At 38.4% G+C, this 15,410-nt stretch overlaps 1 protein-coding gene across 1 annotated transcript in view; it reads right to left on the reverse strand.

Annotated features, from left to right (window-relative positions):
- Nucleotides 1–400: 400 nt before the first annotated feature.
- The window catches only part of GTF2F2 (general transcription factor IIF subunit 2), a 78,229-nt gene continuing 63,219 nt past the window's right edge, over nucleotides 401–15,410 (reverse strand). The window contains exons 7-9 of the mRNA XM_068182202.1: nucleotides 10,265–10,364; nucleotides 5,278–5,421; nucleotides 401–754 (exon numbers count right to left, since the gene is read on the reverse strand). Of these exons, the coding sequence (XP_068038303.1) occupies nucleotides 635–754; nucleotides 5,278–5,421; nucleotides 10,265–10,364 (364 nt within the window). The 3' untranslated portion in view covers nucleotides 401–634. The remainder of the gene's footprint in view (nucleotides 755–5,277; nucleotides 5,422–10,264; nucleotides 10,365–15,410) is intronic.

Raw genomic sequence — 15,410 nt, forward strand, 5'->3', positions numbered from 1 at the left:
CTGTACCTAACAGACAATTCATTTTTTTCTCAGTAATCACATGGAGGGGACTGGCATCTTCCCACTGACTTTATGGGTTTTTAACTGCATTGGTTTGTTCCCAGGGAATATAAGGATTGTGATGAGCACCATGGTTGTGGCTGTTTTTCCTAAAGCCTGATACCAGGAGGAGCATCATGTCCATTCCACACAAACACTGCACAAAGGGTTGTGCACGTTTGCAGGCTTCCAGACAAAGTCCTGACAGATCCCAGCAGAACCGAGGGTATTAACGTGGTTACACTGGAATGCACACCCACAAAGTTATGGTTTCCTCTAAGACACAATTTCCATCAAAGTTGTCGAGACTTGGAAAAGCCACAAAGCTACCAAGAAAAAGTAAGAGGAGAACTCAAAAAAATTCTAATAAAGATAAATCTAATACAAGTTTATTCTATAAACTTTTCCTGTTAAAAGACAAAGCATATATAGAAACATACAAGAAATATTAATTGGAGAAAAAAGCTACAGAAAATTACAAAGTATCAGCTGCTTTAATTTAGCTTTATCCTTGCAGAATTGCACTGTGCTCAGTCCTGTCTGTAAACACCACAGTTCCCTCAGTGCAATCCCTCTTACATCATAAATATTTTTGTTAATCACTCTTTTCTTCTCCTTGGTAATGTCTGTATTCCGGCTTCAGCTCCCATGTGTTTTTGTGGGTCCCCTTCACATTGTAGATGCCTATTTCTCTCAAAATTTCTTTCAAGTATATCTGAAAAGAAACAAAAGTTCAAATTAAACAGGCAGGCAATTGCCACAGTTCCTGCACACCTGCTCAATTGCATGGGCTCAGTTCCTAAGGAGCAGACAGCCTGGCTGGCTGATGGGCACTAACTGGTGTGGGAAGGACTCTGGGGTAGAGTTCGACCCTCAGGCACCAGCAGGGATTAGTGGAAGCTCCAGGATGCAGCAGGGAGCACCCAAGTCCCAGAGGTGATGGCTCACAGGTAGCCTCTCTGAGAGGCAAGTACTCCAGGGGCTGCTGAAAGGAAGCTACCAGCACCTCTTGGGAACTATTATGTCACACATCTTCTTCCTGCTGGAATTCCTCCAGTTGAGCTAAAAGCTCTTGACCTTTCTTCCTGCTTGGGCTGAGATTATCTTGAAAATCCTTGCCTTACTCACACTTTGTCAAAGCCTCAAGCTGTTGGTTTTCATGCAATTTTGCAAAGCTTTAAGCATTTTATTATGGCCTCATTTTTAGAGGAGAGCTGAGAAATTTCTAATACCTTAAAATATTAAGGCTTGGAAGAGAAAGAAAAAAACCAAAACAAGTAGAGCTATTATGCCAGTAGTATAATAATTTGAGAAAACACAACTCACTGATATTGCCCTTCTTCACTCTTTATAATAAACACCAGTAATTTTCTTAAGAGTCACAAGAGCCTGCTTGTTTGTTTAATTATTAATTGGAACTGAGATAAGTGGATTGTCATGGCAACTATAGACCACAGTTTAAGAATCCCACATTAAATTAATAACTGCATGAGTTTGAGCAATTTAATCCTATTGGAGTGCTTATATTGAACTGGAGTTGTTGGAATGCTTGTATTTTCTGCATCTACAGTTCCACTAAGTACAAATATCAACATACTCCAAGCTACTAAAGCCAACAAATACATGTTGAAGTCAAAGGAAAATAATAAAAGCTGATTGTCTAAGTGTTCCTTACACTCCTTCCTCCTTTGCTAAATGGAAAAGCTAGGAAATACATGAACAAAAAATATATTCTCGGTCAGTAAAGGAAGTGTCTTTTAGTAAAACTTATCCTTACTCTCCCTCTCCAGGTACACATCAAAAGTATGCAAAGCAGCCCAACACGTAAGCAAGGTGACTGTCAGGGATGTGCATATGAACCAGCTTCTTAGGGTCTTCTAGAGCGTTTCCTTTGAGCAGAGCAGCTGGGCACAGGAGCAGGGCATTCACTGTGCAGGGATGGCTCCTCAGCCTTCTGGGGCGGCGGAGGCAAACCCCAGCAGGTGGCAGCAGGAGATCACCGACGTCCCCTCGCACACCTCGTCTGTTGCAGAGATGCCGTCATTATTTCCCTCAGGCACCCGGGACACACGCTCCCTACGGCAGCGATGCACCACGCACGGTGCAAAAGGTGCTGGGAGCAAGTGAAACAGCCATTTCTGCACGGGTGTGTGCACATGTGCACACCTGCATACCCACTGCCTGCTCTGCAATCCCTGCACACGAGGCAGTGTCACCGACTGACACTTCAAAGCATGGCAGAATGGGTGGGAGAAACACCTGGCTGCAAGGTTAAATTCTGCTCTAGATCACATGGACAGAGAACTGGAAAAAATCTCCCGTAACTGCACTCGGTGCTATGAGGTACACTGATGTGCGGCTCTCGAGCCGGCAGATCTAGTCTGCCTGGGAAGCCGGGTCACAAGGTGAGATGCTGCTGCTGGGCTCAGGCAGAGTGAAACCACTGTGGCTGAACTTTCCACAGCACCCACCCAAACCTATCCACCCAGCTATATGAAGGCTATTTTTAATTTCAACTACTTTTCAGACCTGATTACCCAGGCAGTTCTGCTTCTCTCAGGGCAAAACTTCCAAGAGTGTAATGAAATGGAACAAAACCAACCCAAACTGAATAGCAAGGTAAGGTCTGTGACACAGATAACAGCACTTCAAGCTGGAACCGTGAACTGCAGCAGCTGAGGATTTGCCACTTACTTCTTATCTCTGCTGCAGGGGGAAACCAGGCAGGAGAAGTGTTAGGGAGGGCAGCTGAGAGCATTAACCCCAAAACATCAGTGTGTGTGCACAGACAACACTGAACTGCTGGAGTTTTTAGACAATTATGAAACATGGACAATCCCACTGTGCTGTGCTGTACCTGAGAGCAAGTGGCTTGAAGAGATGAGTTCAGGGGATGCTATGATTTTTCTTGCAGGATTCTCCTTCTAGAAACCAGGACTCCCCACCTGGGTCTGCACTGCAGCAGGCTGCCTATCTATCTTGAAGTATAGTGCTCTGATACCGTACCATGGAGAGAAATCCCACACTACTCCCAGTGATGCCAAATACTGAATTTTAGAGCCTGGTGATTGCTAATCAGGGGGCCACAATTTTTCTCAGAAAGAGATCCAGTGTGTTTATGTACATATAATTCTAGCACAGAAGCTCATCTATAGGTGATCTGTTCATATATTTAAAGCACCTTCTGCTCTGTTCTACCTTTCCTAATGATTTTTTCCATATAAAGTGCAACGTTAGCATGCAATTATGGGATAAAAATTTCTGAGGAGTTAACTTAAAAGCTCTAAAAATCCTTCTGAAACTGTGAGGGGGAAACAAACCCTGTTGTATTTAGGATAACCATTACTTAAAGTTAAAATAGAAGAAAAAAATCCAAACAATCTACTCATTTAAAAAAAAAATACAGTTCTTAGGCCACTGGCTCCCTCCTGCTTCCATTCTTCACAAATATTTGATTCCTCACAGAGAGTATTATGTTCTCAGCCATGAAGCCCAAGTCTGGAATTACTGCAGTATTTCCAGGGAGCATTCAGTACTTACATCTGGGTAGGTGGCAAAAGATTTGCCTACTACTGTAAATTGTTATTTTGCATTAGAATGAAGAAAGAATAAATCCAGGTTTCCCTAACAGAGCAGTCATTTACATTCAGAAAAGACTTGTTTTGTGATTTCATGACACAAATAAAGATGGCAGCAACTTCTTGTGTAACAGGTAACATGTTCTGTAGCAAGGGTTTAATTTACTATTGACATTTACCATTACATAAGAAAAGTACCTGTATTTATTTGTAACTTAAAGTTCTCCAGTGGCTTAAGTGGGAGTCGTGGGTGACTACTGCAAGCTGATGTCATGGTAGATGAGATAAATCTGTACTGACTTGCATTCGAAGTGATTGAGATAGTGACTGCCACACTTCTCTTACCAAAAAAAAAAAAACCCACTTAAAATTTTCTTGCCACTTCCTCCATATCTTCCTCCTTCTCAGCTCCCATGGCCCACACACCTTCTCTGCCGCAGAGATATGGAGCTGACTCATGAGATAAATGAATGGAAGACATGGATATGTTGCTCAACTTTCAAGTTTCTTTCAAGGCACTAGAAGACAGTGAACCTACATGGATTTTACTTGGGTAACATCTTCATGCAGCTCCCAACCAAACAGATTATTCACTTATACAAAGGCTGTGACAGAGATACACTTCATTCTAAATTTGAAGTGAGCAAAACTAGTAAGCATCTTCATTTCTGCCCCTTTTTTTTACAGAGTATTTTTTCCATAATCCAGCTGTTACTGTTCTTTCTTCTGCCTTAGCTCTAATAACCTGTGACATTGTTGCTCCATTTACACTCAATTAAGTCCCCTTAAGCCTTCTGAAATCTGCACCTGGGTTGAGGATAGATATGGAAGTTGGCAGTGAAAAACATCAAAAACACCAAAGGTCCTTTGCATGTCACTGTCACCCTCCAACTCTTGCCTGCTCTGCTCAAGAAAAGCTTGAACACGGAAAGAAGGGAAAGAACTGGAAAGTTATGGTTCATACATGAAGAGGCTGAAAGACACTGCAAGACAACAAAACCATCACATATGCAGATGTCTTGGTGCTTTTCTTGTCTGTGTACCAAAACACTGTTTAAAAGAAAACCCCAAATAAATCCTAAATATCAACCACCTAAACTCTTAACCTAAAAATTACCCTATTTGTAAAGGAGATCCAGTGATTTTGGAGCTCATGATGCCTGAGCTCATGACACCTGAGCTTCTAATATGCATAAACCCTTCATTTAATACAAATACCATGAAATATAGATAAAGAGCAACCCCTGTTGCTGTGCCAAAATAAAGTTCAGAAGGTGAGGGAAGGGCTGACCATAGACAAACGCAAGCTTGCAACTGCCAAGAGAACTAGGCTTCAGTGAGGACAAGAGTAGCAGGGTAGACATGAGAGCATAGCAGAATTTGGTTCCTAGTATTAAAGCAAACCTAAATAAAAAAGAGACCATTTAGGTTATTTAAACCATCTCTGTCAAGAAAAAAGCACACTCACTACAGTGTTTGGTATCCTACACTGCCCTACAATGCTGAACTTAAAACTTGATGATTTCTGTTTGTTGTAAAATATATTTAGAGAAGAATTTCTAAGGAATATAGTATATATAAACCTATTTTCTAGATATGTAAAATACACACCGTAGTAACTACTGAAAATGGTTGTATTTACAAGACTTGCAGTACGTACCACTGGCTGTTTGGTTATGTCCACCAGGTCTTTAATGTTGTAATACTGATGTTTCTCAAAGGCTGAGAAAAGCATGTCCAACACTTGTTGTTTATCAGCTCGAGCTCTTTTTCCATCTTCTTTCTTCTTCTTCTCATATTCAATCTGTTACAAAACATGTTTTAAAGACATTCACATGTAATGCTGTATAATTCCCAGTGCTGAACATTAAGCTACAAAAAACCTCTTCTATTTAATAAAACTCTGTTTAATGACTCAGTGCTTTTCATCTGGAAAGTTTTCTTTTGAACATTCAAATATTCTTCTATGAACATAATCTAAGCAATTGTCCTCAGCACAATAAGCTTCTCAGATGTATCTGCTTTAACCAGAGGAAAAAAAAAAACTGGAAACAGAGCCTGCAGGTGCCCAAACCCAGAAAAAAAAACCTAATAATAATACAGGAATTCAAACTGAGACGGTATTCTCACTCCACCTCTGTTGGTACCAGCTATTGAGGTACAATGACAGATGTCAAATAACCTCCAAACTGCCATGCTTGGGAAAATCCACAGACTAACATGGCTACATCCACAATCATAACAGCATCTGCCCAATGAATGTTCCCAATGGCCCTTGGACACTGCCTCATTTTCTCCAGAAACAGCACTCAAGGCATCAATTCCATCAATATACAACCAATCTTCAAAGACACACTTTGAGGATCTGGATTGTTTCTCTTCAGGAGAAACCAGAGTAGCACACATGAGGTTGCACTAGTCCCAAAAAACCAAACCTTCAAAGCAGGCATAGGCCCCTTTTTGCCACACATCATCCTACTTCAAAATGTACATTAAAAATTACTTAACCAGTAATTTTACTTAATCTGTGCACCAGATGACTATATATTTTCACAGAAACTTTTATCGCCTACAAAAATACTTCCTCTGATTCATCATCAGAAACACAGACCAGCACACCCCAAACAAACCACAGTCACCAGAGAGCACTAACCATGACACCTGCCAGCACATCACCCCACCCACCCCCAAAACCACCCTCCAACAGAAAACCAGCCAGCTCCTTGGAACCAACAGAAGTGATCCAGAAGGGAGTGTAAGTCATGTAATCATCAAGTGCTTTCAGGCAAACTGTGTGGGTGAATCCATAGCGGCACAATGTACAGCAGAAAAGATGCATGTGATCAATAAGGGACACACGCCTGGCTGTAACGAGGTAATTCTGTATGGGAGTTGTTCTGCTTCTGACGGCTCAAAGCTGACTCTCAAAAGGAAGACCTTCAGACAAAAAGCCTAGAAATGAAAATGCACAGATCTACTAGATACTAAAGATCTTATTTTTAAGAAGAAATATTGGTTTTATGGCACAATTGATTTTTTCCTACATATCCTTGCCAGCCAACTCCCTCCTACTCTCAGAGTGAAAATAGCCTGTCACTTGGTAGCTGTCCCAAAGTGGCTAAAGACTATTGCCACCTTTGCTGTGGCTCCCAGGTCTCCAGCCAGCCAACTACCTTCTTCACATTCTGAAATGGATGTACATCATTAAACTGGATCCAGAGCAATTGTTCCCAGTGTGTTCCCAGAAGCAATTGTTCCCAGAAGTGTCTTCTGCTTTAAACTAAAATGGGTGTGCACAAGTAAATACTTGCCTGCTTTTCTAACTCTGTGCAGTGTTCTACAATCTCACCACACAAACCCATCATGCAACTGATTTTTATCCAATAACACAGTTTAGTGTAATTATTTAACTCTTTAGCCACTGCATTTAAAGAAGACTAAATCTTCAAAACAGTAATAGCTTTGCAACATAGCAAGCTGTAACATCAAGCAAACCAGCGTGACAGTACATCATCTTGGTTGCCAGGATCCACAGCAGAACTGCTGCACCACAGACACGAGAAGAGGAACATAAACCTATGACACTGGCCTTCCTTTAAACAATAGCATGTCTAAATATTTGCTTCTTCTGGAAGTCCAACAGACAATTATTTTAAAATTTCCATGTGAATATTCTAATATTCTTAATGTACATTCTCATTAATGTATGAAATCAACTCACATAAAAAGCTGGATATCAAACCCTCCCTTTATTGAATAGTTATTAGCTTATTAGCTGCTGGTGCCCCAGTTGCCCACTCTCTAATTAGCAATACTCTAGCATTTTCCTCTAACTTCAGCAACAGTTTCCACTGTTGTCTAATAGAAGAGCACATTGAGGACTGCTAAAAAAAACCAAAACCAAAACAAACAAACAAACAAAACCCCGTGGTGTCTTCTGTTGTTGATTTCTTCTTTTTGGCCTTATGAAGACATTGCTCACAGCAAGTTACAATGCAGCCTTTCACTTTTTTCCTTCCTGTTTTCTTTGCAAACAGGATCTTCTATGTAGAAGGCTTAAAGCAGTTTTTAATAGTCATGTAATAGAATGCACCTACACTGTAAACTGATTAGATGTCTTTAAAGTTCTGTGTTTTTTTAATTTAAAAAACATTCGAATACTATTTGATTTCAAGAGAGAACCATTTTAGAACAAGCTGTTTAGAATAGAAGTTGTGAGTTTATCCCCAGAAGACTTTATACTGAAATCAATTTCTCTTTGTTTACCTTGCCAGGATGTTGGTAAACTTGCTGAAAAGCTGCCAAAATTGCCTTCATGAAAGTATCATTAATACTGAAGCTGATGTAACTGCTTTGGTAGACAGTGAATACAAAAGTGATAGAGAAGTGAGAATAAATCTGAAGTTTCATCTAAAGATGCTTTAAAGTAGTCCTAAAGATTTTCTTGTCTCCTGGACCATGGGTACCAACCTTCCCAGTACAGTACTGGGAAGAGAGGACCACAAAGAAACCACTAGAAGCCTCTGAAGGGGTAACCAGAACCACTGAAGAACCTTTCTGCTGTATTATGAAAAATAATTAAGTCACAGAAAGGTTCCAGCTTCAAGAATATTAACCTTGCAACTTTGCAAACACATTTAATATTTATAGATATAATGGAGGTCTTTTCCCCAGAGAAGAAAAGCTAAGTTACAATCTTAGCATATATTGTAATGGAATAGCAATTTCTTCAAATAAAAAATGTAGGTGTAATATAATTTCTTGCAAAAATAACGTAATCACGTTCCCAGTCCTTTAAGTCAAACAAGCTATTGCTACTCCCCATCCACAGGTAATTTATTTCCCTCCTCCTTCCTGCTGTACGTTCATTTATAGGTACACGGAGCAGTCACACTTAAGCCCCATTTTATATTCTTTCCTTCAAGAAATGTTAACCCTTTCTATCTTACTTAGTAGATACTCATTCTTCCCTCAGAAACTGCCCAGATGGTGACTGTATTAACATATATGACAGTTTGTACATTTTTATTTCTTTCTCGTGAAAGTCCTGTCCCCAAGACAGTACCCATATGATTACATGCAATGCAGCATGTTCTAAGAAAGCAGTTGCTGCTTGAAAACAGCAGAAAAATTCAACCAAGATGTTTTAGAAGTTCATGGACTTTTTCTCCCAGTCATATACCCTTTCAGCCGCCTAACCTCAACCTTAATAAAAGACTTAATGAAAATAAATATTTTGTAGAAAGTAGTCATGCCTAGGCCTTTAGAGTCAAGGCAAGGTCAAGGTGACTCAAGTACAAGTATGTCTTACAAGATTTTTCCCATCAGAACACCTTTAAGGTAGACATGAAAACAAAACACACTGCTGATGGATTTCCATGACCATGGACAGCTATGTAGCCAATAAAAACATAATAATTAGGACATAAAAGCATCATCACTTTTAACAGGCCTGGTTATACCCCCTCAATCTCACACAAGATTTAAATTTCCATAATGATATGATGACCTGCAGTTTGCAGCTGGACTAAAGATACAGAGATAATATCTAGGTTGTAGTCATACTGCTGTAATTATGCTGGTGTCAGGGAAATGGAACAGCATCCCATTAAAAAGAGAAGCTGAACCCCACCAGAGCTTTTTCCATAACTATAGGAGAACACCAGCCGCATCATAAAACAATATACTGATGTAAAACTGCATCTGCACAGTAGGACACTTCAGTGTGACTGTTTTGGTTAAATGGCATTCCCTCAGCTGCAACAGTTATACTGGTATGATCATCCATGTACAGAGCAGACTTTGAACAGTAACTACTCCAAAACAGACCCATGAGAGAGAAATTATTATTTCTGGTTCTGTGGCAATAGACTGACTTTCATAATAATGCTTAAATATCATCCAGTATATTGTCACTTGTTTTATGTAAATAAAATCTTAATAAAAAGTGTAAAAGTTTAAATGACTAACACAGTGATTCATTTTCAGTATGACTTAATGTTCCTCACATTGAACATACTCAAAGAATATCTTTAAGGAAAAGGACGTTACAGTTTATATGTACATCAACCGATCTGGAACAGCAGTGTGGGTGTAATATTGACAAAGCCCATGATGCCAATAACATGTACTGTGAAGGTAGGAAACTGAGAAAAATTATCAGCTGTTACTCTTTTCTACTTGTTGCCAATTCTTCCAAAGGACTGGAAACTAATGATTCTTTTCAAGTCCTTTACCCTCCTGCAGATGATAAGTTATTTGGCTCAAAAGAACATTTCCACATCTCATAGCACAAAGCCAGAACTGCCTTTCATCCACAAATGTCGAAATTACATTAAAAAAAAAAAGATTAGAGGAAGAATGCAATAAAGCCACTTAAAAAGGGTTGGGTGAAGGTGGCCTGCCCTCCATCAGATAACACAAGACAGTTATGACTGGCAGACCTTAGCCCCAAGGGTGATACTAGTCTTGAGACAGAAAGAAGATCCCCAGAAGACAAAAATCAAGGAGAAATCAGATGACATAGAGCACTGTCAAAGACAGCCAATTGTGAGCAAAAAAGCTGCTGGACAGCAGCAGAGCAGTCCTGGAGTTCTAAGTCAAATTCCTCCTGAAGAAAAGAAGGGAAAATACTAAAAGCTACTTACATTATACTGATGATTAGCCACTGGTTTATAGTTTGTGGTTACAGCTTTGTCCAGCTGCTGTGATAACCTTACAGGTTTAGAAGATTCTTCTATCTGTAATCTACAAAAAAGAAAACAAGAATAAAAAGTTTAGACAAGCACACACTCAAAGTGAATTCTAAAAATCTGCAATTATGAACCAGCCATTATCAAGGGTCAGTTGCAAACAATCCATAAGGCAAAACAGATACACTCTTCTGGATTAAGTTCTTCCTACTCTATTTTTGCTTAAGGACACTGAATTATTAGGGTGCTGTATGCTCCAGAAGATATTGAAATGCTAAAAAATCAAACAGCTGAAGAGAAGATACTAAAACCGAACTCTGAACACAAATTTCACTGCAAAAACCTAATGCTCAGATTGAAAAAAAAGTTCTTGCTCTTAAAAAAGATGAATCCAACCCAAATGAATGCAAAATCTGACAGTTTACTCAGCTGAGGGATGAAAAAAGCTTTTCATCCACCTCTGCTAACCCATAACCTTTTTTTAGATATTGAAATGTAAAAACATACATTTCTGTGACCTTTCTTTTGGCGTTACACTACAGTAAGAGACTGCAAATAATGGTTTTAAGAGCATTATAACGACAAGTAGAGAGAAAAATCCACCCAGCTTCAAATCAATGTGCAATCAAGTCTCTATCACACAGATAACAATAGGTGACCTTCAATTCTCTTTGGGAAAGACTCTCAGAAGATCAGAGGTTGAGGACATCTTGTCAAGCTTATCCCTATGTAATTTAAAGCTTCTGTATATTGATGTAGAGGGAGTGTTCCATTTAATTCAGATTTAGCACTCAAGAATTTCTACTTGAAATGAAAAGGCAAGAAACCAAGCTCTAGAAAACCACAGGACAATGGCCCTTCTGACACAATGGCTTTATGGCAGATTTGATTAACATGTGAAGTAACATGATTATCAGTGAAGCAGTTTTGTTTCCAAAGGTGTATCTTGTAGGCAGAGGAGTCAATTTCCACTAAACAGAGTATAACACAGCCCAGTAAATGCACAGTGATGCTTGCTTCTTTCCAAACAAAAATGAATAGGGTGACATTAATGTAAATAATAACTGCATGTTTACTAGTGTAAAACATACAAATTATAAAACTGACAGATCTTTAAAAACCGTAAATGTTTGAGATCACTGATTTATTTTTGTAAAGATACCATTTACACCTAAAAAGATAAAATTTAAATTCAGAGTATTTCTGAATTAACACCTGAACAACCTAAATAAATTACATTTGAAGGAAGTATTAAATAAAGAAATAAATTCTCTAGTTGTAGCAACTTGAAAGGAAGAAAATCATCCCTCATAGTTGGTATTCCTGGAAGGTAGGTGGTGACAGTTTTTTCTCATACATAGATAAATTTGCTTTCTCTCAAATCTTTATATCATAAAAATGTAGAACATGAGGCAATGGTTGCTTGAAAGTAATTAAAACTACCAAAAAAATGACAAGTCTGCAAAAGGAAGAAGCAAAATCAATTGGAAGGTAAATGAACAGTGAACATTTTTTGCTTATCACAAAAGTTTATCTTTTGGCCTTCAATCTAATTAAATGATTTTAAAGATTTTCTTGATTTGGTTACCAAAGATCTTCTAAACTCATGTTTCACAAAGGGCATAGACCAAAACGAAATCACTATCTTTTCTACAAATCTGTCTTTTTCTCTACTTCTCCATTGTTTAATATTTTTCTTTTTGCTCTCAATGACTTTAAAATTTTTAAATAGTTTAGCTTCAATTTTTACATAGTTTGGCTTTAATTATTTATTTTTTCCCCCAGTTCATCATGTTTCTATTGGTTTGATCTGGGGAGTTTTCCAGTTCTTCCACTCCTGTATTCTAGCTATTTTTCATCTCACTTCTCCCCCCATTTTTCCTTCACAAAGGAGATTTTCTGCTAAACCCATTTATTGATACTGCTCCTGTTCATGAGACGGGGCGCCTTGAGACAAACTGGGAATTCTTGTCACCCTCTTCCCCTCCAAGGACACTGCTCCAACTTCATGTGCACCAGATTAAGTTATTTGATTTGCAATGTAGCTCCAGAGTCCTTCTCATAACAGCTACAGCACAGGGTCCTAACAATACTTAAATACATCAGATGGTGTCACGTTTTCCGGGAGCACCAGGCATTCAAGAGTGACCTATCTTCATGATTAATCCCCCTTGCACTGGGCTTCATATTCATTACTCTTTACAATGTAAATTAACAATATCTCTATTTCTTCAGGTGCAGAGCCAAAGAACTCTTCAATGACGAATTGTCAGCCATGGACTTTAGACAGCACTCCTGCTCAAGGCCTCTTCCTGATCTGGCATTTTAAAATAACAATAGAGGAAATTTCAACCCCTATTCAGTGCGGCTTCCTTAAATTAATACTTCTTTGCACAAAAGTACACTAGCAATTTATTTCTTAATATTTTCTTAACATTTCTTAATATTTTCTTAACTCCCCATGCAGGATATGCATTTCAGCTCTTTACTGTTAACCTTCCAATTTCCAGACCAGTAGAAAACCAAATGTGCAAGTCAGCTAATACACTTCTCAGAGGCCTCCCTCCAAATGTTGATGGAAGTGAAGGTATATTAACAAGTAAAGTTCTCCAGCACATAATCTTGAAACAAGGACAAACTTACTGCCTGCTTAGGAAGCAGAATGAAAGCCAACCATGTGAAAATGGAGAGGGACCATCTAAGTTTGTTTGTGAAATGGCAGAAGACTTCAGAAAGATCTATACATAGCAAGTAACAAATATATCAGCTACAAATGTATGTCTCTGAAATTTCAGAGATATTTGTGTTGTACTTTGATACTTCTTGCCAAAGGTTTCCAAATTACAACCACAGATCTCACAGATCTCAGATGGTCTTTAGAAAATTGTCTTACAGTAAAACGTTAACCTTTTTTTTTTTCATTTCTACTGCTGTAGTGAGAGCTAAAAATACATGACATTCCTGATACTACTTTTTAATGCAAACAATTACAGCAGTGGCCACATGCCAATATGGAAATTTATATGGGAAGCAGGGTGACTCAGGAGGTAAAACTTTTTATTAATAGCTTTTATTCTAAACATGCATCTTGCTCTTCTCCCTCATGGCTGCCCTTCCCACTTATTTTTCTGCAGCTTTCACGATTTCACAGAGCCTCAGGTTACCTTTACCTTCCTTCTACTGGGCTTTCAGGTGGAATATTGTCACATAATCTTATGTGGAATAATAGCTGATGCACATCTGGAACTGGCCTCTCAAAAATGCATGAATAAAGGGAATGACAAACATGGTATAAACACCAAATTAGCAAGTGGTTCACGTGGGGATGAAGCACTGAAATTTGCTTAGCGCATTACAAAGGGTAAAGACAAAACAGCCCATAATCATTTTGTCCAGATGATTTGTTGATACAGACACTATCTGCAGGGAAAATACAGCATGGTTGTTTGGGTTTTTTTCAAAATCATGCTGCAATTCTGTTATATTCAGAAAGTAGTATGTTTGGGGGAATATAATTGACTTTTTAAATTTGCATAGATGGCTGAAAAATTTTGATGAAAATAAATGTACACATTCCAGTACGTATACACTCAAATATACATAACAAAAGCTATAAACTGGGAATTATACTAGCCTTTTGGATAGATTATTTTAACAGGTTACAGATATAATTACTTTTAATTATTTAAAAATTCTTAAACAGAATTTAAAAAAGCAGTATTACCCAGGAAAACCAGGAATATCCAGCAGTGCTTTATGCAGAATTTTCTCAGAGTGGACCTGCTGAATCTTAAACTAAACTGCTGGTAGGAATAAAGAAAAAATCAATAGATATTCTGAGTCACTGGTGACACTGATTTAAAGAAGCAGTGGCTTTTTACCTATTACTCTTTATTATTATTTGCAGAAGTTAAAAGACTTAGCTATGGCTCTGAAGAATACACAAATCTCCAAGGAATTAAATTTTACACTGAACTTTTGTTGAAATAGTTAGAGCTGTATTTCTTGCTAATATCTGGCCTAAAAAATAAAGAGAAAATGCAGATATTTTTTCCCCAAAACTGCCAATGAATTAGCAACAGAGCAACCACCAGCCTGCACACTGTGGTTTTCTCTTCCGCCCCCAAGATCAAATATAGCTCTTCCTTGAAATACAGCAAGTAACCAGCACGGCATTGAATTCATCATGGTCATTTCCCAGCAAAACACATTCCATACCGCAGCTTTGATTTGACATTGTGCTTACAGTTGAATAAGGGGAAAAAGCCATTCAAACAGACTGGAAATAATTCCATAGGACTTGGCAACATGTAGCAAGCTCATACAAAAAGACAGATAAAGACAGTAAGTACATTCCTAGGAAGATATATTCATTATTTTTTAAATACATGTAATTTTCAGTAACAAAAAATGATCTGAAGACCTTTAGAACTGATAATCTATTGTGATTAATCTTTTGTCACAAAACAAATGTTTCCAATATTTGAAGAAGGTAATAATCAGAAACACTGGTAGGGCTTGAATACTTTGCATTTCTAAAGAAATTATTTTACAGATAAGAGAGGAAAGTTAATGTATCTTTTTGTGCTTGGCTATGTGTACACAGGGCACCAGTAAGGAGGAAGCCTTACTGATGCAAAAAAGGGAAAGTTGTGTTTCTTCTCTCTCTGCAGTAACATCCAGCAGAGATGCACTGGAAGTGAGCAGGCACACTGCCTAAAGCTTTGGAGGGGAAGAAACACAAACTCTCCATCTTTGCACAGTTTTGTAGCTGTTCTCTGACTGCTCACAGAAGTTCCCAGTCCAATACCACGGAACTGAAAGCCAAGGACTAATGCTCTTATGGTCCCTTACTCAGTAATTTTGTACTAGAACCAGGCATTGACAGCTGCATTACCTGAAGTTTCATGATACCTGGTATGGGCCATGAAGCTTTTTCTTCAATTCCTTATTTTGCTAAGCATCCCAAAAGTGACAGAAGCAGGTACATCCTGAAAAATCTCATAAAAACCAAACTAATAAAATAAATATAACAATATAGCCTCACACCTCCTCTTCTTTTGTTCACTGGGACTTCTGCACCTTGCTGAGGTTCAGGTAG

This window comes from Anomalospiza imberbis, chromosome 2 (assembly GCF_031753505.1).
Source record: "Anomalospiza imberbis isolate Cuckoo-Finch-1a 21T00152 chromosome 2, ASM3175350v1, whole genome shotgun sequence".
NCBI lineage: Eukaryota > Metazoa > Chordata > Aves > Passeriformes > Viduidae > Anomalospiza > Anomalospiza imberbis.